General features: G+C 37.1%; 1 protein-coding gene across 14 annotated transcripts in view; it reads right to left on the bottom strand.

The window, feature by feature from the left end:
* Positions 1–23,484, bottom strand: part of LOC110092138 (pentatricopeptide repeat-containing protein At2g41720) — a 36,554-nt gene continuing 13,070 nt past the window's right edge. Inside the window, exons 4-12 of one of the 14 annotated variants that reach the window (XR_003701063.1) lie at positions 20,918–22,027; positions 20,733–20,838; positions 20,439–20,643; positions 12,010–12,142; positions 7,176–7,280; positions 5,448–5,568; positions 928–1,172; positions 655–692; positions 10–544 (exon numbers count right to left, since the gene is read on the bottom strand). Coding sequence is in view for 5 of the 14 variants with exons in the window: in XM_020816539.2 (XP_020672198.1) it covers positions 1,147–1,172; positions 5,448–5,568; positions 7,176–7,280; positions 12,010–12,142; positions 20,439–20,643; positions 20,733–20,838; positions 20,918–22,027 (1,806 nt within the window). In the remaining 9 variants the exon portion in view is untranslated. Of the gene's footprint in view, positions 1,173–5,447; positions 5,569–6,924; positions 7,009–7,175; positions 7,281–11,742; positions 11,890–12,009; positions 12,143–20,219; positions 20,290–20,438; positions 20,644–20,732; positions 20,839–20,917; positions 22,028–23,484 lie in introns of those variants that run through there. The other 13 variants (XR_003701062.1, XR_003701065.1, XR_002302564.2 and 10 more) reach the window with 13 other exon arrangements.

Raw genomic sequence — 23,484 nt, 5'->3', positions numbered from 1 at the left:
TAATACCACTAGCAGTAACTTTTCCTGTTCCAATACTCATCAAATTAGAAATATGTCTCACAGTCATAGATGTCGTAATCAACCAAAAATAGGCGCCCAAGACCCAATAAGATGGAATGAATTATTTTGTGCGGACACCAGATGTCGTACAGAGGTCAATCAGAACGTGTCAAGTCACTTCTTTGCTCCGTACTGGTGCTGGATACCACTATGTACTGGGTGACGTGGCACATTCTGACTGACCTCCACACAGAATAAGTTCTCATAGGATGGAGGAGCAACATGTCAAAACAGTTGTCAAAATAGCTCAATAATTAGATGAGACTGGCCAACAAAGAGTAACATCACAGCATGATGGAACTCACCAGCCACAAATTCAACACCAAAATAGGAACAGACAGCTAGAAAATGCCAACAGAAGATACCCTCTTCTCATCTTTACTCAAAAAGTCTGATTCCTGTTAGTTTCTTTCGTTATCTGCCTCCATTGTTAGACTTCTTTCTGACCTTGGCGAACTTTTCCTGTATTATATTGAAGCAGCTGCTGCACAGAATGATTCACTAATTAACAGATTATTGGAGTTGATCAGCACTTGGAGTAATCAAGAATTCAGAAGTTCATGGAACCAAAAGCTTCAGAATAGGTTTGCATACATGTATTCAAGAGAGAATGGAGAAGCATGAGACCAGGCCTGCTATAGCACTCCACAAGACAAGAGTAATTAGATGAGCAGTTATTTTGAAGAAAAGTTGAGCCTAAGCACTCTTTGATAGAAAATTTTGTATCAGGATATCCTCAACTTTTAGATTTGCTTTGAAATTAGCAAAAGATTATTTATCTACATATTATGCTCATCTCAAAAATAGATTCAAAACTTTGAGATTCATTAATCCTCTGGGACAAATTTTCCCTCTGTTTAGACCAACCTTTGAATTCTGAACTTGTTGCATGAGAAACCTCAGCTCAACTACCATGACACCATGAGCTGCGATTTAGATATGCAGTTGGACTTCCATGATCTATTATTGCCATAATTTCTGATTTTTTGTTCATCTACTTTGTTCTGGATCTGTATCGCAGTTTCAACTGAACTCCTTTGTACAGCCTATTAGCTTGGAACACTTGGCACATTCATATAATCAAATTCAGCCCACCTTTTCTCTCAGTGAGTCTGAGAAAGTTTCACAGAAATTGCTTTCAGTAAAATGTCTGCCAAGCTTGATAAGCAAAAAAACAAACATAATGGGATCTTAACAATCCATGAAAATATTAGAAGATAAACAATCATTCATCCATGCTTTGAAACATTTATTTTATACGTGTAATCATTCATAACTTGTTCTTTGTGTTTTCATTTCCTCCTTCATTCAACACCGTTCAGTTTTTGAGCTATATATTACAAATCTTGCTTAAGAATTCTATAAATAAGTAAATAAATAATATACATAACGCCTTTTAAACTGCAAAATTTGAAGGGAAATGCTATTTATTATAATGAAACATGCTCAACATGCATGATGCATACAACTCTCACATTGGCATCAATAACCATATTCAACCAATTCCAAGCTGTGAATTCTAATGAGGGCATACCTTGATTTGCAGATAAAAATATATTAGATTGATAAAGTGTTTTTAAAAACATAATATTATAACCAAATAATGATATGAGTATAATAAGGACAAGTATAAAAAATTATCATAGATAAAAAATAAATACAATGATAACATGATAATTGATAACCAAGCAAGCAAGCAACATCCAAAGGATGATGGATGTATGGTAAATAGGATGTGGAACATCCTATCAGCCAGAGCATCGACGTTTTGAATGCTCACATTGATGTGAAATAACCAGGAGTTACTTAAGAAATTAAATAGAGCCAATTAACAAAGTAATCCCAAAATAAAGTTATTACTTATAACAAGGATTGATCCTCGGAGTTCCTAGTCTTTAACTTGCTTAGGCAAAGAAGAGCGAAGTCGATTAACCAAACAATTCAAGAAAACGCAAAGAGCAATTGTAAAACTACGACGATACACAAGAATCCACAATTTAATAATGCAAACTTTCACCTTTGGAGCCCAAACGCTCAAATAGTCTAGGCTTAGCGGAAGAAGAGTCTCCACATTAGAATCGAGGTCACTCCGAGGAAGAATGAACCTAGGATCGTCGTTCTTGGATAGGTGGCCGGAGTGGTGGAGGATGATTGTCGTCCAATGATGATCCAACGTCCCTTTGACCTTTGCTCGTCGATCACGTCAACTAAGGTGTAATGGATACGGTCGATGTATTCAATGGTGTCGTCGAAATCAAAGCCCACGTCAAAGAATGGGGATTGGATGATGTCGACTTGATCTCGATCGTCATGCACAAATCCAAAGTTCCAATCGAGTTCCTCCATGCATAATTATCGGAGATCTTGGCCTCAAAACGACGGAAAAGAAGTCACCTGGGAGAGATGCGGCCAAGAGACGAGGAGGGAGGGGGAGGAGCTCGGGTGGGGGAAGGAGGGGATCGGCTATGGAGGAGGATCCCAAGGTAATGCAGGAAATCTGAAATTCTTTTAGATTTTTTGATGGATTGTGCAGGGATTTAATTTGAAAATCAAATTAATCCAAGGATTGAGAGAGGGGCGGCAAAGAGGGAGAAGACTTGGGCTGAATTTGTGATGTTATTAATGTAATTTGGAAGAGAGAGAAAACCATTAAGGGGGGCCGGCCATAGGGAGAGGGGAGAGGAGCTTAGGAATTATGAGAGTGGGGACCACAAGTTTAATTACAGATTTTTACAAAATCTGAGAATAAACTTCAGTTTTATTTAGGGGAGAAGGCTTCCTATTATGAAGACAATTAATTGAATCAATTCGAATTTCAAATTTGAAATTGAAATTCAATTAAATTGATTGCATAAATTAGGGAGCTAAATTAGGAAACATTTAATGGCTCATGACAATTTGAAATTTCAAAATTGAAACTCCAAGGAAGGGGCGGCCGGCGGCTAGAGGAAGGGGCAAGGGGCGGGTCACGGTGTGGGGTGGCCGGCAGGCGGGAGGTGGCAGCCAAGTGGCCGGCGGCTTGGGAGGCTTAGGGCTAGGCAGCAGCAAGTGCAAGGGGAGGAAGAGAGGGAATTTTCTAGGGATTCGAGCGGCTACGAATTCACTAACCTCAATTATCTTCAATCCAGATTTTCACACAATTAACTTGGGCGAATTCTAAAACTCACAAAGAGATCTAGTTTCTCCGTCAAACTCACTAAGAGATCTAGGAGTGAACTCACAAAGAGAACAAAGAGCAAATTTTTTTTTTCATTCATCAAAACTAAGACCAAATACAATGATAAAGCCTATATATAGGCTAATCGAAAATAAAAGTTAAAAAAAGACAACATTGCTCTTGGGCTACAATAAACACTAACTCCCTCATAGGGGTACAAATGAAAAAATATGAAATAGAAATTGCATGAATAAAATAAAACATAAAAAATAAAGACTCTGAATCATGGCCGTCGCTCGACGACCTCTCCGATGGTATGTGTGCCGGAATCTTCTATGGATGTCCTCATCACTCTCCCCTTCCTCTCCATTAGGGGTACAAATGGAAAAACATGAAATAGAAATTGCATGAATAAAATAAAACATCAAAAATAAAGACTCTGAATCATGGTCGTCGCTCGACGACCTCTCCGATGGTACGTGTGCCGGAATCTTCTATGGATGTCCTCATCACACATATAAATGATAAATCCGCTGAGAATAATGACCATCTCTAAATATAATGGTTTTACCTCTCAAAAGTCAGAAAAAGGTCATACCAGCTCACTCCAAGTAGAATGACATGTCATATCACATAATTAATGCCCCGTTTTCCTCACTACAACTTGGACTAAACAAAAATAAACCTCAATTAAATAAAAAAATTACTACAATTTTTTTTGGGACATTTAGGTCAATTAAGGCAAAATCATACACACATCGCATACACAAGACTAGAATCCAAGATCTCTTAGTTGATAGCCTAAGCTCCCAACCAACAGATCAAGGTGAATTGTGTAAACGACTACATTTTAGTGAAGCTGCCAACTTAAAGCGAACATGATGTTGTTGCTACGTATTTTCTGAGAATAAAGATAGGAAGGGCAGGATATGGAATTTCATTAATTGATTGCATCTTCCATTCTAGTAGGCTAAATTGGTATTTCCAGCCAGCCAAACTTAAAAATTGACATAAGAGATATGATTGGTTGGAAGGGTTTTATTCAAAAAAAGAAATAAATACCATTTCTATGGAATAAAGTTAATTATTCTCACTCTTTTTCTCAAGTCCAATGTTCAATCTATACTTAAATTCTCGTCTGATAAACAGATTTTCTAAGTTTGGTTCTGAGCCAGTAAGAGTTCTATTTTTTTCAATAATGATGCCAGCTGTCCCTTCTTAGAAAAAGTGAGCGACCTGCTTCAAGATATTCTCACTAGAACAAAAGGAAAGGTTGAAACTGATAAAAAAGCCCTTTTTAACACTGATTCAGGCTTTGTTTGGGACAGCCAATGTTTAAAATTGCGTATTCGGGTATTGAGGCGATTTTCATTCGTGAGGCGAGGCGTAAACCTCAAGGCGTTTTGAGGCGTAAGCCTCAAAATTAAAAGATTGCGTAAACCTAAAATGATAAATTTGTATATACTAATGAGTGAATAATATAAAACATAAAAAGCATAAGATATGAAGTAAAATCAAAATATCCCAACAATAAGACAACATGAAATATAGTTCAACTCAAAATTCTATCTTTCCCAAATCCCAGTATTCTTTTCATTAAAATATAATTCTCTACTAGTGAAATACAAGAGTTTTTTCTTCGTTTTCTATCAGATTTCCTTGTCAATTTGCTGTTTTTCTACTGTAAACAGCAGATTTCTGCTGTATTTCTGCTGTGGACAGCAGTTTCTATCGGATCAACTTCAGTTTTGGTGAGAAACACTTGGGAACTCAAGTGTTTCCTATCAGTTTGGTTCTGAGCCAGTAAGAGTTCTATTTTTTCAATAATGATGCCAGCTGTCCCTTCTTAGAAAAAGTGAGCGACCTGCTTCAAGATAGTCTCACTAGAACAAAAGGAAAGGTTGAAACTGATAAAAAAAGCCCTTTTTAACACTGATTCAGGCTTTGTTTGGGACAGCTTTTTCATTGTTTTCTAAAACAACTTTTTAGTACAAAAATTTCTAATTCAAATTTTTTTTAACTAAAAAACAGTTTTATAAAGCATTAAGAAAGTCGTTCCAAAGGAAACCTCAATGTGCTAATAGATGATCATTTTCAAGATATCTGGGAATAACACATGCATGAAACAACACTTAAGAAAATCATGAAGAACTATCTGCAACAAAAAAAATCTAAAATCACTAAATTATTTCATTAAGAGGGGAAATTATGGGGGCAACAATGTCCTTACCAATTCTTTCTTGAATGAGAACGGCATGCTTCATGCTTTCGTACTTTAAAGCATGTGAAAGAACACTACAATACATTTGAAGTGATGGCCGTATCCCTCCGTCTTCCATCCATTCTAATATCTATCGACAAACAAACGTGAGTTAAAGGAAAAATAAAAGAAAACAAAAGATAAAAAGAATTTGTCCATTCGGCTGTCTCGTGGAGCAACACATAGTTGGCCCATCAAAAGATAAAAAGAATTATAATTAAAAACTGGAGAATGATTAGTAGCGATATTTTAGAGAAGTCTCCGCTATAAATATATCGCTTTAAGATGAATTTGCTCCAGTTATGAACTGATTTAACTTTGTTAATTCCACATATCTTAAACTTCCGCTATAAATATATCGCTTTAAGATGAATTTGCTCCAGTTATGAACTGATTTGACTTTGTTAATTCCACATATCTTAAACTTGTGAATACACACACACACATATATATATGTATATTTATTATCATCGTTTTTTTAAAAATGTGTGAGTGTATGAACTTCCTTATAATTTCCTCTCATCACAAAAGAAAATCATTTCCACATGTCACAACACGAGCAATATGGGAAACCTGCTATATCATTTCAACGTTTTGAATGCATTAGAGCATGCCATTTGCCAAAAATAATGATGAATGTAGAAAATACTTCGTCAATTCCATGTGAAAATGTCTCCATCTTCTGTAATTGTTGTTTCATTCTACTGAATTAACTTGCAGCTCACATAGGGGTGCCAATAAATGACCGGAACCGACAACCTGACCCAAAAAATCCAAGCTTGGGTGAACCATTTAATTTGCAAGTTGAGTTCGTGTTGACACATGAACCCGATTTTAACTTGAAAGTAACATGTTTAATTTTTTTTCCTTAAATCCTGTTGCTTGTTAGTATGGTTTTCCTATTTTTAATCAATTAAACTAAATTCTATAGTTGACAAATTACAATTTTTTTTTAATCAAAATAGGCTATCGGGTCGGTTTTGGGTTATCCAAGTTGCCAAGGGTCGGGTTCAGGTCTTCCTTGATTGGTTTCAAAACAGGTCAACTTCACGTCGGACCCGAATTCAACTAATTAACCCGTTTTAACACCCCTAGGATCACATATGGAGCTCAACACCTGCTAAAACATTTTGGGTAAGTTTTATAAAATACATCCTTGCATTATAATTATAATTATTAATTAGGAATCCAAGATTGTGCCACATATCCTAGGCAATTTGATGGTTTTGCATTGGTAGGTATGATTTTTTGTTTCTTTTTTTGACATTATACAGAGGTCAACAGCAATTTGATGGTTTTGCATTGGCTAACAAAGAGAGTTATGCAATGAGCAAGGAATTTGTAGTATAAAAATATCATGGAGATTGGTAAATAATTACAACAAGAAGATACTTGCATGCAATGAATAACAGAAAACAGCTCAGCAAGATGGCAGATAAGATTTAACCTAGTGGAACACCACATTTGGCTGTGCAACTTTTAAAAGCAAAACATTCCCAGCACAAGAAAGGCTCAATGATTAAAATGCTTTCTGCAAAATTTAGAAGCAAAACAATTATAAACTTGCCATATCACTTTCTATCTGGACGAGATCTAGAATGCTATAACTCTTTGACATCTGATTATGCCAATTAAGACATTATCCGGAAGTAAACAGCTTCGACATCATAAAATGCAGATTAATACGTCACTCCTCACCTCTATATATTTCCTCCATCTTCCAGCAGCCAGAAGGTTCTTCAATAGAACTGAATAAGTGGAAAAGCTAACTACAATTCCAGAAGCTACTATCTTGTGAAATAACTGCAAGAAAGAAGAAAGTTTAAACTAAAACATCACAAGATTGTTCATAGACGGGATTACATTAAAAAAAAAATGAAGTCACTAAGCACATCAGAAATTTAAAAAAGGTGGGTGGAACTTAATTTCAGTAGATCATTTGCCAGAAACAATTGGAATGAGATGCTCATCAATTGGTGCGCTGAGCAAGCTGTCAGTTAAATGCAGAAAGCTAAAATAGACCAAGTTCCATGAGCTTGCTGATTGAGGTGTTGCAGTTAATTGCACCAGCTAAAATTGGTCGATGTTAACATAAATTTTGAGCCCATCATGCTTGCTCAAAATAAGTTGAGGATCAAATTAAAAAACGAATAGCAAAATTGAGATTAATGACCTTTATCTTTAACTAGTTCATCCTCTTTTAAAATCATTTTATATGATTTAAAACACATTTGAAAAGGCAGTTGTTCGCACAGGAAAAGATGATGCATAGGCATGAACCCCGCTTTTTGCAACCTTAAGGTCCATTTTCCCTAAGTTAGATTGGAATTTTAATTAACCAGATTCCCCCCATGATTATATCAGGGTTTGTATAGTTCTGGGACTTCGCTTCCTATAAGCACAAGCCCTCATAATTAATTACCCCTTTTATTACGCAGAAGAGAACTCTCAATTAAGGATGAATCATTTTAGAAGTTTGATTATTTTTAAATCAGTTATGGTAGATGCAGGTAAACCCGATCAAGATACCATGGTTCCTTCACCCCAGGCATACCGTAGATTTTAGTCTACTAACACTAATAACCGTTGATTGTAGTATCCATGAAATATAAGTAGCAGACATGGGTTGCCTCCACTTCGAAATCCCAAGTAGACTGAAGTGGTTAGAGGTTGGTTTTGATTTTATCATGATTTGGGGTTTACGACTCCTTTTAGGAGATTACCCGATGATTTGAATTGGGTCGGACTTACGGCTCCGTTTAGGAGTTGCCCGATTGTTTAAGTAAATCCTATAGCTTCTGCATTTAGAAGTAGCTAGTAGGTTTAGGATGGGATAGATGAGTTCACTTAGAAGTTTTCCCAAATATCAGGGCTTACTTCTTCATTTAGAAGTTGTCTATCGATGGGTCTTACAATCCGGACCACACGGCCGGACCATTAAATTGTATAAATCTTACAAAGAGTCTCTAACAATTCCTAAAGATCAGGATCACAATATTTGACTTTTGCAAAGTAAACTAAACCGACGACCAACCTTACATTTACTCAAACATATAACCTTGAAAAGTGCACAAAGTGCATCAAAATATCATAATTTGAATGGTGTTTAAATTACCTAAACCATCATGAAACACATACATATCTATGAAAAGCATGAAAACATCGACATTTCTACCAATGCATTGATGATATAAGGTTACTAATACAGAAAAAAAAAGTATGCCAATGCCCCTTGGACTTCTCAATGATTTCAAATCTCTGCCAGGGGTTCTAATAGACCGATGGAAAATCTAAATAACTATAATACCCATTTTATGGTGGAAAAATCATTAAAAAAAATCTGTTAAAGCCCAAACTCTAGAGCCTTCTCTCATGCATAATGTCAACCTAGTTGATCATGTAAGTAAAGGACACAAAAATGACCTTATTAACTCTCAATTAATTTCAGAATCCTGGTGAATCATCTCAATATGTATATTAAAATATGCACTACGTCAAAAATTAAATTCTATTAAATGGGTCATCTTGCCTATAGGAGAAGATCATAAGACGGATTTTTGGACCAATTTCAATATACAAGTCATAAGTCCAACATGCAGATATGTCAAATGCCATAACTAATAGGCACAATTCTTTGTGCAACTCACAAATAGAGCAATAAATCACACATTTCAAATCATGTTTATTCCAAGCATCAAACTTTGTCAAGAACCAAACTGACAAATTAGGGGTCTTCCAATGAATAAAAGCACCATTTTAACCAATTAATTGGGACTAAACAAGGCTGTAAAGTTCATTAAACTAAACCGAAATCAATCAATTAAACTTATTTATAAGGTAACATTACAAGGTCTTTTCATTCTTGCAATTGTAAGTCTTGTTTATGGGCCTTCTGATAGATATGTAAGCCCTAATGCCGATCAAATTGGGTAGGCATTAACTTATTTAATCGTACATTTGGTCTTCCAATGAATGAAAGCCACAATCTAAATTAAACTTGGATTATTCCAGAGGTTAACAAGCCCGCCAATAAAAAACCAAAAGCACACAAACCAAAAATCTGATGTGTTTTAGGCATTCTTCTTTGAGTCAAACAAAAGCATGTGGATAACTAATGTTCACTCATGCCTCCAAGCTCTTGTAGGTCATATATAGTACCTTTGAACCCATTTTGCAAGTACATACAGTTCTTACTTCTGCTTGTTGATACATAGGTAAGTATTGTGTCTCATATATTAAAATAATATATTAGAGTTGAATATCTTTTTGAGCCTCATAGCTCATCAAATTCTTATTCTGACTGTTATTACATGAAAGGGCAAGGATAAATATATGAAAGCTGACTAGATTCAGGTTAATTTGATGTAGAACAGAAGCGGGGGAGTTAATAAAAATTAAATATCTAAAATTTAATCTCAGATTTCCCTTAATTAATGGATTTGAATTTGAAATTCAAACAAGAAAGAAGGGAGGGAAGGGAGGAATTAATTATCTCCTTAATTTTGGCCTTTAATTAGGAAGGAAATCATTAGGATAGCGGGGAGAGAGGGGCCGGTCAAGTGAGAGGGAAGAATGAGGTGTCTAGGTTCAATGAATGTGAATCAAGCATGAATTGGGATTGAGAATTAAATCTGAAATTAATTTCAGATTTGGAAGGATTGGAGGGGCTTCCCAAAATGGATTTATTAATCAGAAAAGGTTTTTGAAATTCAAATCTATTTGAATTCAATTTAAGAAGCTTTGAAAATTAACAATTGACTAATTTATGAAAGTAATCAAGAGGCTATTTGAATTTAAAATTCAAACTTGTGGATGAGGAAGGGCCGGCGGCTTCAAGGAGGGGAGGGGTTTAAGAGAGGGAAATTAATGCTTGCTTGAATTAAAATTTTAAATTAGGAAGGATTGATTTAATTCCAACCCTATTTAAAATTCAAATGGGCATGAATTTAGGAACTTTCCTAAAATAGAGATTCTCATTTTAGGAAATAAATTCAAAATTCAAATTTATTTGAATATGAAATTAAATTATTCCCAAAATAAGAAGGGCTCAAATTAGAAGGTTTTGAATGCAAGATTTGAATGGGTGGAGCCAAAGAAAGAGGGAGGAGGTGTGGATTTCGGTGGGGAAGGGGAGGGTTGTGGGGAAGGGGACCATGATATGTATGTTCTAACCTTAAGTTTTAAATGAAATTATGTTATGTAATTATGCTCTTCCGTACGATCGTCTGTTCCCGCCCCGATATAATTGGGCTAGCCGGGCCGGGTCGTGACAAAGCCAGCGGTTAAAGGAGGAAGAAGAGGAGGGTGGGGGATTTAGATAGAGGAATAATGGAAGAAGATGGCAAGTGGAGAAAGAGAGAGGGAAGGAGATAGGGAAAGAAGATAAACCGTGAGCCCGGACACATTCTGCGGCTGAAGGGTGATGCGATGCCATCACCTAGGGACTTCAACCACGAGCTCGAACACATCCTGTGGCTGGTGGGTATTACGCTTCCCTCACATAGGGATCTCACCGAAGTTCTTCCTAAAGAACAAGAGTGTAGACAATTTTTTTTAATTAATAATCCATCATCGTCTAATACTAGAGCAAGGGCCTCTATATATAGGCCTTAAAAGAAACTAAAATACAACTTTGGCCCTTGGGCTTATATAAGACAAGACCCTTAAGTAAGGGTAAAAATAAAAAATGTATAATTAAATCAAAAATACAATTAATAAACTAAGACAAAATGGAGGGATCTCGGCCGTTGATCTTCGTCTCTTCCTTTAATTAACGTCCACCGTCGGATGTCCGCATCATAATTTGTATTATGAGATGAGTCCCGAGCAAAGGTATATAAACAATTGTTATGAAAATGTTTTTAATGGTTAGTTACTCTGTAAGTATAACTGATGATATAAAGAAAAGATTTTAAATGTTTCTGTTTTATAAAGGAATGTAATAAAAATATTAAATTTGTCAAGGTTTTGAGCCTTGAATATTAGGAATTATACATTTTTTCTCTGTTGCACCCGACAATTGTCAAAAGGGGGCAGTGTGGGGTGTGACAGGGCTTGCCAAAATGAAATTGCTATCATCATGGTCTGGCTTTACTAATGAACCATTGAACTAAAATTAAAAAGATTAGGCAATTTGAAAGAAGATTTGCATGAATGTGCTAGCTAATAGAAAACAACAGACAAATGGAAATGTAGAAGAAAATTGATATCAGCAAGCAAATCTCCAGAAGTATGTGTGACATCTAGCAATAGAAATACTGCCAACAGTTATCTGCTTGAGATATACTGCCACATGTATCCCAGTTGTCCCAATCTACCATTGAAAATAGTTGTATTTCGAATAGAAGCACGTTGCCCATCTTTTGCAGACATTGCAATTAGAACCAAATGATAATTGTCTAAGAAATAAGACCTGGCAAATCCACAACAAAAAGGAACAAAAACAAAAAACATACACTTAAGACAATTATAAAAAATCACCATGCAAGCATAATATTGAAGCATTTAAGATACAATAGATATTTTAATTAACCTTCATCATAGTCTCGATCTTTCCACTTTTTCCAAGAAAATGAATGAGTTGATTCAGAAGCCCAACAGATAGTAATGAGAGTGAAAGCTCCATTTTTTCAACTAGTTCACTTGCCATCTTCCAATCCCTTAGCCTTGCAAATCAAACGCAGATGAGAAGTTAAGAGGTCAAGGTTTAAAATATAGGCACAAAGAATGCAGAAATCACGCCTCACAGAAACTTACAAAAAAGAGGACCATCCAAGAAAAAGTGAAACATGAAAACATAAGTCAATTGTGTAACATATGAGTTGCCAGCACGTCTCTTTAAATAAACAAAGGCATGAAGCTTAAATTCATGAGTTCTCAAAATGCCTTTTATATAAACAAAGGCAGAGAACACTTGAATCATTCATCTCCATCAACCTCATTTTGGGATATCGAAGCCATTAAGCAGGTCTCAAAGACAAACTCATAGGTTTGGGCAACACATAGGTCATTAAGAGGGAGACCTTAACATACAGACTCATCCGTATTAACACTGATGCCAACAATCAACCACCAAGCCTTCATGACGTTAGCTTCACAAGTTCCTCTCTCATTGACAGTTAGGAAACCATCGGTTCGCCATAGGAGATTAAGTTTGGAGGAAGATGATGCTGCTCCAGTGACCATTATATACTATATACCCAGGATATACATAAGCTGATAAGCTACCTGGCTCAGGTGTTATTTGTAGGCTGCAAATGAACCGAGCGTTCGATGAGCTACTCGTGGCTCGGCTCGATAAGGGCTCGTTTATGTTCGTTTGATAAGGTAAATGAACAAGCTTGAACAACTTTAACAATACTCGATAGCTAAATAAACAAGCTTGAACACCCTGACGTTCGGCTCGTTTATGTTCACGAACAAGATCGTTTAGAGTTCGTGAACATGCTCGTTAAAAACTCGATTAAAAAGCTAGATTATGTCTTATTTAATTAAAAAAATATTTAACTATTAACTAAAAAGATATTTAACATTTATAACTAAGCTAGTTTATATTATTGTTTAACTAATAATATATTTAATATTATTTAACTATTATACCGTTATTTAATTAATAATATATTAAGATATTGCTATTAATGCTCTGGCCCAAATATTCCCACTAAAAAAATAAAAATAAAAATAAAAAACTCCTGCCCACACACAGGTTTTTTAATTATCCTAATTCACGCCTGATTCTCTCTCTCTCTCTCTCTCTCTCTCTCTCTCTCTCTCTCTCTCTCTCTCTTTCCTTCAAAGTTTTGGAGGGTTTGTGCCCTAATCCGAAAATCATCAAAGTGCACAACTCTAAGGATTTTTACCGTGGAAAATCTTTGCTTTTGATCTTGTTTTGTTCCTCTCATGCTCATTTGAGAGAAATTAGGGCAAAATCGAATTGGTGAAACCCTAGGGCGTATCACTTTCTTTGTTTAATGAGAATATTAATATAAAATTTGTTTTGTGTTTTGCTCGGCTCGTTAACGGCTCGATTAGATTTATCGAGCGGCTCGATTAGAGGCTCGTTAAGCTTAATAAACGAGCTTGAACATGAACGCGAACTAAACTCAAACAGTGAATAAAAAAGCTCGGCAAACTTCGAACCGAGCTTGAACATGGTCTGGTCAAACGAGCTCGAACATGAACAAGTCTAAGCTCAGCTCGGCTCGGTTCGTTTGCAGCCCTAGTTATTTGGCTATCAAGTAGACTGAACAACGCTTCTCAGTTGCCAAAAACTGAATGTTTTTGATGCATAGAGATCTGCCTCGAAGGATTAATTGCTATAGGAGCCTTCTAAGCAAATGAGCGTAGCAAATCACACGCGATTACTGCTTAATGATTTTATAAAATATATGAGATACAAAGGATGTAGAATATGTATCATGCATAAACTTGAGTTTCATTTATGCATGCAATCTCAAAACTAATACGCCATTAAAATAATTCTGCATGTTTTTGTAAGAACCAGCTTGAATTCAATTATGTATACAATGTTGTAGTTTATGTTGAATAAAATTGAAGATGTTATTTGCTTATGTAACTAGAAGTTATAAGGAGAGATTGTAAAAACCGGTCCAGCCAGCCAGTTTAACTGAACCGGCCCTAAATGAAAACAGCGAGCGGAACATGACAAATATTCATCCTCCCCCAGCAGCCATAGTTGGCGGCTGTTCTTCCATCCGCCCACACCTTAGGAAAACAACTTCCTCGTCCTCCTATGGTTTTAGGTCTTCCACTGTTTGCTCCAGCCCAAGAAAATTGTATTCTGCTGTCCCAATAGCCTTCACACGTTGAAAACAACATCAAGAAATAATCTCCTAATGTCCCCCAGCCTTCATTCGCTTGCAATCAAATCAAGAACCCTCCTCTGAGTACCCAGCCTCCGGTCACAACAGCAGCTGATCTTCACCACCTGCTATCAAGTAGCCATTCGGCATCCACCACTAAGTGTGGGCTCCGAAAATTCACATCACAGACACTCCGCGACCCCTTTTCTTTTTTGTGTCGGTTGGCAATGAGAGTTTTAACGTATATGTTTCGAGGCAAATTTTCAGAAGACATATTGAGTTTTAGATAAAACATTACCGAGAGATTCCACCCTCATTTTGTGAGGACTTTATAATATGAGTTCAGGTTTCCTATAGGCGCAAGCCCCTATAGTTAATTACCCCTCCCGATAATGAAGGAGAACTTTCAATTAAGGCTAGTCATCAAATAGATGCATAGTATCTAAAATATAGTAGTAGCATAATTTGATATTTAAAATTGAAATTTTATCACCCATAACTTAAAGAGAATGGTAGGAGGAATGATGATGGACCCAATCAAGATCTCATGGTTCCGTCGTCCTGGGTCATCATGGTCCCTAGTCTACTCAGTCAGAGGAGGTAGTTGAACATACCTAACCAAAAGATCCTTGTCTGCAACCATGGGTTGTTTCATATAAGAGTTCCTTGTAGACTTGGGGTGAATATTTACCTAAGGGGATATGTTTGAGTCCACCTTAGCTGATAAAGGGATTTGTGCCCTATGGTCATATCTTATTAATTCATTGCTCAAAGATTTAACGCCCTTGGGGAACATACGATATTTAACCATGATCGTAATTTAGTGGTGTCATTTGGCAGCAAAATTACCCGTTAGAGGGTCTCAATCATAACCGCTTGCCTGTGGTATCATTTGACGGTAAAATCAATGGTTAGAGGACATGTGTCACATCCTTACTAACAAAAGGCTATTTGAGAATGAACCATAGTGGTATTCTCGACTAGACATTCGTTCTTTGTGAGTAAAAGTATTAAACTGTTGTGGAGGGTGGATGAATTTTCGCTTTAAGTTATTAGATGATTTATTTTATTTTTTAATATCTTGATTTTTTTTGTAATTTTTTTTGCTGTGGATTTTCATGGGAATTTGGAATGTATTTTAAAATAATTGTGGTCCTTTCCTGTTGAGATTTTTTTGTCAACACGGCCATCGTTGGGGTTTATGAGAATCATTTGAAAACATTTGTATTTTATAAAAATTTGGAGGCATTTGAAAGTGTAAAATCCCCTCCAGTTGAGACAAGCATTTGGCACGGTCATCATCGGGGATTTCGGATGACTTTACTTTTTCATTTGAACATTGTTGACTATGTTTACTTACTGACAAAGGATCAGGTTCGTTGTCAACTTTATATTTTTATTAGTGAATTTTTCTTGTAATAGACCTTAAAGGCCAAATATGAATGTATAAAATAACTGCCCCGGATGGCGCTACGAACATGTATTTGTTTGACAATTCAAGCAGTGTCGATTCTATATATTTTGCTAATAGAGGATCGGACTTGAACTAAAGTTTATTTCTTGACCCACGCAGCATCCTCAGACGTGACATGCACGCACACATCATGCTTGTCGAGGCCCATGCGGGTATCTACTTTTCAAGCATTTTGTATAAAGTATTTGTATGGTATCCATTTGCATGTCAGTATGATGCACTACTACAACATAATGCATCTTGCAATGTTGAATGACATGCTTGAATGATACATTATGCCTGTTGCAATGCATGTGGAAGAACATTTCAAAGTTTTGGATACTAATCAACTATATGAATGATTGTCATTAGAGCGTGCAGTGTTCTATTTAGAAGCCTACAGACATCTTCTGTCTGCTTGTACGAGTGTTGTGGATCCAGTGGCGTTGCTCAGCAAAGCATTGAGTTTCATTTGTCGCGCATCGACAACACAGTTTGGCTCATTTCATCCTTTGCATAATGTAATTTTCTTCTAGATTTGGCCCACATGAGTGTACATCTACCTGCAAATGAGTTGTGTGATGTGTTAGGAGTTTGCTACTTGTCTCTTGCAAGTAAACTAATTTATCAAGTGTGACAACCTAGCGTCGCAAATTTACTACTTCAATTTACCACTGATCCATAGTTTTTGTTATAAATTCCTTGTCACTTCTTACAGATGGGTCATAGTACTGTGCTACAGGTCATTTTTTGCTACTTGTAGGCAAGTTGTCGTGCTATATAGGCTTTATTTAACACTACTTGTGGTCCAATGCTACGCATTCAGGACCCACCAATTGTTGTATGTATGTGGATTGTGTACAGTGAATCTTCTAGCATTGCTTGTAGGCGGGTCGTAGTACTGCACTATTGGTTGCTCATTGTTTCTTACAGGCAAGCTGTCGTGCACTGATGAATTTTCTGCAATTGCTCATAGAGGCTTGCATTCATCACATGCTTGCTGCTTTTGCATGCAGGTAGTGCGTCACAATCATTGCAATCTTCTTACTCATGTCTGTAGAGGATCCACCACACTTGCGGTACATTCATTACAGTTACTTATAGGTAGGACCGTTGTATGCATTATGGGCTTTCTATCGTCATCTACGAGCATTCAGAAATCAATATCTTAGCTTGTAGGCAAAGCACTATGTAGATGAAGAATCTCCTATAGTAGCTCCTAGGTGCTTGTATTTAGCACAGCTCTTCTATGTTTGCTCGTAGATATCATGAAGGATCTTCTACAACGGTTTGTAGGTGCTTGCATTTATTACAAATTGACCGTCTTTGCTTGCAATAGATCAATGTATTTACCTGACATTAAATGGTTGTTGACTGGACGGGTGTCATGGCATTTATTGTCTATTACTAATTATCACTCATAGGCATATTATTATGCATACAACAAGTTTTCTGTCATTGCTAACAGGTATTTGTATTCATTATATGCTTCTTAAGTGTATTTGTGGGATATTCACTGTCAACGGACGTTCAAAAGTCACTCTCCATTGCATGCAGGTATCCTGCATTCAACGTATATTTTGTATGTAGGCAGGACTATTGTGTGCATTTTAAGCTTACGCTCCCTACTCGTGGGCAAGTCATATTTTCCATGAATTTATTGCTTTGATTTGTGTGCAAGCTATTGTATACATGATGAATCATCTGCTATTATTTGCAAGTGTTAATACATGTCACTTGCCACTTTCCTGCAGGATGTCGTGTGCAACGCAATTTCTCCAATGTTGCTTGTAGGTGCTTGCAATCGTCACAAATATATTAACTTTTCTTGTAGCATGTCATGTGCATTCCTATATTTATAGAGAACTCATCATGCTTGCAGCATACCTTCTATCATTGCTTGCAGGCAAATCAGTGTGTTCATTTGTATGTTAATATGAGCTGCCCGATGAGCTGCATTCATCATTAATTCTCTTATGCATGTTGGTTGGTAAGTTGTTGCATTTGCTTGTGTATCGACTTTCAATGCTCATCGAAGACTGGTATATTTGCTTGCAAGACTGATGTGAGTGTTACACATCAACCGTCACCATTCGTAGGTGAAATACTTGTTAAGGACTTTGTATATTTGCTTGCAATCAAACTACACATTCATTTCAATTTTCATTGCTTGCGAAGTTCAATATGCTTGTTTGTAAGTTGATATTGATTGCAAAGATGTTATTGTATTCATCGCACATCCCTGTATCCATTGTAATCATTTCAAAATCAACCAATTGTATGATCAAGATAAACATTGTGAACCAGTTGCTATCAATTGCATACAAGTTATCCATTAAAGGCATCAAATCATAGCATGAAATCAGGTTGCATTCTTTACAATTTCATTATTACTTGTAAGTGAGTGGTTTTTGCAAGTCCTTTGTCCACCACAAGTCCTATATTCATTCATTTGCATTTAATTGGAATTTTTGTTAATCTTGCAAATTATAACTTCGTCTTAAGCATTATGTTCCATTTTCTGTGGTTCAATAATTTGCAAGTTCAATCCCATGTCATTTGTTCAAGTTTCGTGCATCATCAGTTTGAATTTTAGCAACCTCCCGGCATCTCCTTAGTTTACGGGAATTTTAGGGGGATGGGCATTCCCACCACGCTAAGAAAAGTGTGTATGATAAGTGCTGGGAGACACCACTGCTGATATTTTTTACCCCACCACACTACGAAAAGCGTGTATGGGTCTTCAAGATACCTCTATGAAAATTTTGTAGTTTTTCTCTGCAGCTATAGAAGCACATGCACGAGTACTTAGGAGTGTCCATACCATGCTAAAAAAAGTGTGTACAGGGCCTACCCGTCTTGCCGCAAGCATCGCATCGATCTCCCTCCTACCACATTAAGAAAAGCGTGTATGGGAATTTCGCTCACTGCGCCACATGCGTAGAAAACAGGATTTGGGTTTTTGTAATTTTGAGAACATTATACCTTTGTGAGCAAAGAGGTGACGGTGATGTTGAAGCAAAGACGACGGCAAATGCCACAATACTGTTTAGTTTCCCACTTCTTCTTTTTGTTGTATATAGAGAGAGAGAGAGAGAGGTGAGAGAAAGATAAATGCTGTTGGTTTAAGTGAGATAGATGGTTGTTGTTGTGTGTGAAGTTTGAGTGAGTGGAGGTGATTTAAGTGGGCTGTTGAGGAGATGGGTTGATTTGGTTAGAAGGGCAAGAAAGGGCTATTTTGAGTGGGGTTTAGTAGTTTAAAGGTGTTTGGTTAAGTGTGAGGAGTAGGAAGTTTTAACTCTTGCAGGAGAGGGAATGGAGGAGGCTCGGCTAGGAGGAGTATGTTTTGGCAACTGTTGGATGGCTCAAATGAAGGAAGAAAGTGGGTTTGGGTCGCATGAATGAACGAAACAAACAAAGCAGGGGGGGTTTAGTTTGGCAAGGGTGAGATCGAGGTCTCAGACAGGAGGGATAGACGGTGTTGGCGTCAGGTAAGGTTGTCGAACAAGCTGGGAATCGCGGCTTGAGGTGGAAGTGCGAACATAAAAGGTAGTTATTCAAATGGGAACGACGGATCGGCACAGCTGAGCCGGATGTCATGTGTGGACTTCAGCGGGTAGAGGGCAATGGAAATCAGGAGTGAGGGGTTGATGGGTGGAGTTCGGCTAGAGGTGGATAGGGGAGCAGTCGGCTACTGCAAGAATCAAACAGGGTTGGGCGTCGAGTTTTTCAATCAGAGCAGAGAAGGAAGTGGCTAGCTGTGGGTCGTCCAGCTCTGGTGTGAGGAACGGGTCAAGCAAGGGAATTGGGTAGGTAAACGGCTTATGGAGTTCGGTATAGTGAAGGATTAGGACTGGGCCGGACGGAATTGGGTCGAGAGATCATAGCAAGATCGGGAGGTCGAAACTGATGGAAGCTGCTGCTTGCGAACAAGAACGGGATTGGAGATCCACCCTGATATATGTTGTCATTTTTAAATTGAATGTTCACCAAACAGACATTGACAGATCAGGAGATGCACTGGATTATGGGTAAGCTAGCTGGATATTAACTGGATAGCTCTAATAACTAAGTGGTACTGTTAGTGTAGCGCGTGGGGACTTGCATTGGAGTTTCCCTGGGGAAATACATTGTAATATTGTGGCTTAGACCTTCTGAGATGAATGGATGTAATACTTAGATTTTCATTTATGAATTTGTAGATAATCATTTATGAATTTGTAGATAAACTGCTTGATTGACTGGAAATAGTTGCACCAAAATGTCATTTGTGGATTCGAGTTGTTTATGCAAATTTATGTGTTAATTGGATGAATTATAAATTGTTAGTAACAGACCATCAAGTTGCTGTACTACTAAAGTTTTTAGAGCCAATGAGGGCAAGGCGTGACAAATGATAACTAAGAAAGGCAAAAAAAAAAGGAGATAGAAGATGGTTTTAACTACTAAAACGAAACAAACTACATTGCGCAAACTTACATGTTACAAGCCGATTGTTACTATTCTTAAAGGAAGCATGTGAATTTCAGGGATGTCCCTAACAATGCATCCGATGGAGTAGTGTTGTTAGCAACATATAGAAGTTATAATAACTCTAAGTGTGATAGTGGATTTCTATGAGATAAAATAGTCCAGGTCTTATATCCAAGTACATTAAACTATAAAGACTATATTCTGTAAACTTACATGCTACAAGCTGATACTATCTCAAAGGAGGCACGGGAATTCAGGAGGATGCTTTCTTCTCTCATCACCTTTGCTAACTGAAGAACCATTGCTGATTGGCATCCTCTGTTGAGAGCTTCCATGAGTGCTGAGCATGCAATGGGATCTGGTTTGATATTATTCACTCTCATTTCCACGAAAACATCCCATGCCTTCTTCCAGTCATCTAAAACAATGCAAAACAAACAAAGAATTTTTCCTTCAAAAAAACTTTGATTAATATTGTTTGAAAACCCATTATCTAAGCAGTGTTACCTGTTGTACGGTACGCATTTATCATGGAAGTGTATGTGATAACATCAGGCATGCAACCAGTAGCCTTCATCATTGCAAAAGTTTTTTCAGCTTCTGCTAAGTTTCCCTAAAACAGAACTTACTGAGGACGGAGTGGGGCAAGGTGGTTTGAAATCTAAAGGTATTGGATAAAGTCACTAACTTACCTGCTTAATATAAGCACAGATTAAAGAAGAATATACTTCCTTGGATAAAGGAACGTTCAATTCTTTCATCTCATCCAAAAACTCAAAAAAGTCATTGAATTTTTCTAACTTACAAGAACCACTTATTAATATGTTGAATGTGGTAGTATCAGGTCTAACATTCTTCTCTATCATCATCCTATAGAAAGCCACAGCTTTTCTGTACTCACCAACAGCCATATAACTCCCAATAGCTGAATTGTGTGCAACGGTGTTCAATTCAATGCCCAGGGACTTAGCCATTGAAAGTATAGTGTTGATCTTTACAATTTGACCACAGCGACCACAAGCAGCAAGAAGAGTACTCAAAGAGACATTGTCTGGCTGAATACCAATCCCTTCCATTTCACGAAGGGCCTGGACAGCCTCTGAAATCATTCCTGCAGATCCATAAGCATCAATCAATGCATTGTAAGTTACTCTGTTTGGCTTACAAGAGTTCTTTTTCATCATGTCAAAGATCCCCCTAGCCTCTTTATACTTCCCTGATCGACCGTAAGCATTAAGCAAGGAAGTATAGGACACAACATCAGGTCGGTAACCCGCATACTTAATTTCATTGAAAGTTGCAAAAGCTTCATCATGCATTCCATGTGAAGCATAGGCAGCCATTAGTGCATTAAATGAAACAATGTTAGGTTTCATCCCTTCAGCAAGCATCATATTAAACACCTTATTACAGTTCTCAACTTGTCCACAAATAGAATATGCATGTATGATGCTGGTAAAGGTTACAACATCTGGACAACATCCTGCTCTTTTGCCTATCAATGAGTTAAATACATCAACAGCTCTCCCATATTGTCCAAGTTTAACAAGGCAATGTATGACAATGTTGAAAGTAACCGTGTCGGGAGAAATATTTGTTTTCTTCATCAGTTCAAAGTAAGCAAGCGCTTTGGCATATTGACCACCACTTTTAAAAGCAGACAAAATGATATTGTGAGTAACCAAATCTGGCCCAACACCATTTTCTGTCATTTTCTTACAAACCTTCAGTGCCTCTTTCCAGTTACCACTTGATCCACAAGCATTTATCAAATTATTGTAAGTAGATCGAGTAGGAGGAATCTGAAAAAAAAAACATGGGGAATTTAAACTGAAAATATATATTTGAAACTACGTTTATAATCAATGTTATATTCTGCAAACTAAGGTAAATAACGGATCAGTAGCAAAATAAAAGTAGAAGACTTGTCCTTAGAGCTTGTGTGCGCCCAATTTCGCATCTGTCAATTTTCAAATAATTTCTATAAGCAAAAGCTTAACATAAAAGAACATACATAAAAAGAAATGCTGCACTTCATAAATTAATGAAATAAATCAAAAGTAGAAAGAGAACAGCATTAGATAAATGTAAAAAGGAAATGCTCTAATAAACCATCATTACCTCGAGATGTCCTCTCTTTTTTGCCTCTTTCTTATGAATTTTGGCTTATTACTATGGGATCTTGTCATCTTTTTAAAAACTGTGTGCTTGCCAACTCCAAAGCAAATCTTCTGTCTCGCATGACAGATTCTTGATTATGTTATGGGGCCGGCCCATCCTGAGCCGGCTGAACCGGTCCAAACATGTACCGGTTCAAGTATACCGTAGGCGGCCCAGTAGGGGGGCAGAGGCTTCAATGGGTCCCACTTGCTGTTTTAAACAGATATTAGGAGGGAATATTTAAATTAGGGGTTGTTTAGGGATTTTGTAAACTTCATTTGACTTTAATTAGTCTTTTGGAGGTTAGAGTTAAGAGGTATCTTGAGATTGAATGCAATTTTGAGATCTAGGGTTTGTTTTCTTGGGCTCTAGGTTTACTAGAGATTTGGAGAGTCTTTCTTCCTCTCGAATTGAAGAAAATTGTATCTTGCTTTGTATTTCTTGTTTGTTGTTTGAATCAAGGAAGTTTCTTCATGTTTTCTTCTCCAATCCACCAAAAATTCTGCTTTGATCTTGCTGATTTCTCTTTGAAATTAACATGTTGCCTCGCTGTTTTTGCCGATTCTTGTTAGGTTTGCTTATGAACTCAAGTATTACCATTGTGTTTACTTACTAACTCAAGTACTTATCAAATTGGTATCTGAGCATTGTCTTGGGACCATCAGCGGCTGAAATCCAGAAATTTCAGCAAGGAATTTTTCATCTGCAAGAGGTCTTCTCGGAAACCTTTGGAAGGAAGATGGCCGGAAGGAAAGTAGAAGTATTGGAGGAAGAAATCGGCCAACTGAAAACCGATTTTGCGAAAAGAACAACTGATTTTCAAAATCAATTCGCTTCCATCCATGAAAAGATGGATAGGAGGTTCACCGCCTTAGAAGACATGATGAAAAATATGCTTGAAAGCAAACAAAATCCGACGACATCAGAATCGAAGGAGACCACTGATGACAATGGGAGATGCGGAAATCCGAACCCATTTAGGGGGGAGAATCCAAAAGTAGAGATCCTTGAGAGGAATGATGGAATGCTCCTCTAGAACCACTTTCTAAAGAGGAGATGAGCAAGGGCTATGACAGGAGGGGTGCTGAATTTTTGGGAA

The sequence above is a fragment of the Dendrobium catenatum genome, unplaced genomic scaffold, assembly GCF_001605985.2.
Source record: "Dendrobium catenatum unplaced genomic scaffold, ASM160598v2 fragScaff_scaffold_665, whole genome shotgun sequence".
Lineage (NCBI taxonomy): Eukaryota > Viridiplantae > Streptophyta > Magnoliopsida > Asparagales > Orchidaceae > Dendrobium > Dendrobium catenatum.
Note: the sequence above shows the minus strand (reverse complement) of the source record. Positions and strands in the feature narration are given on the sequence as shown.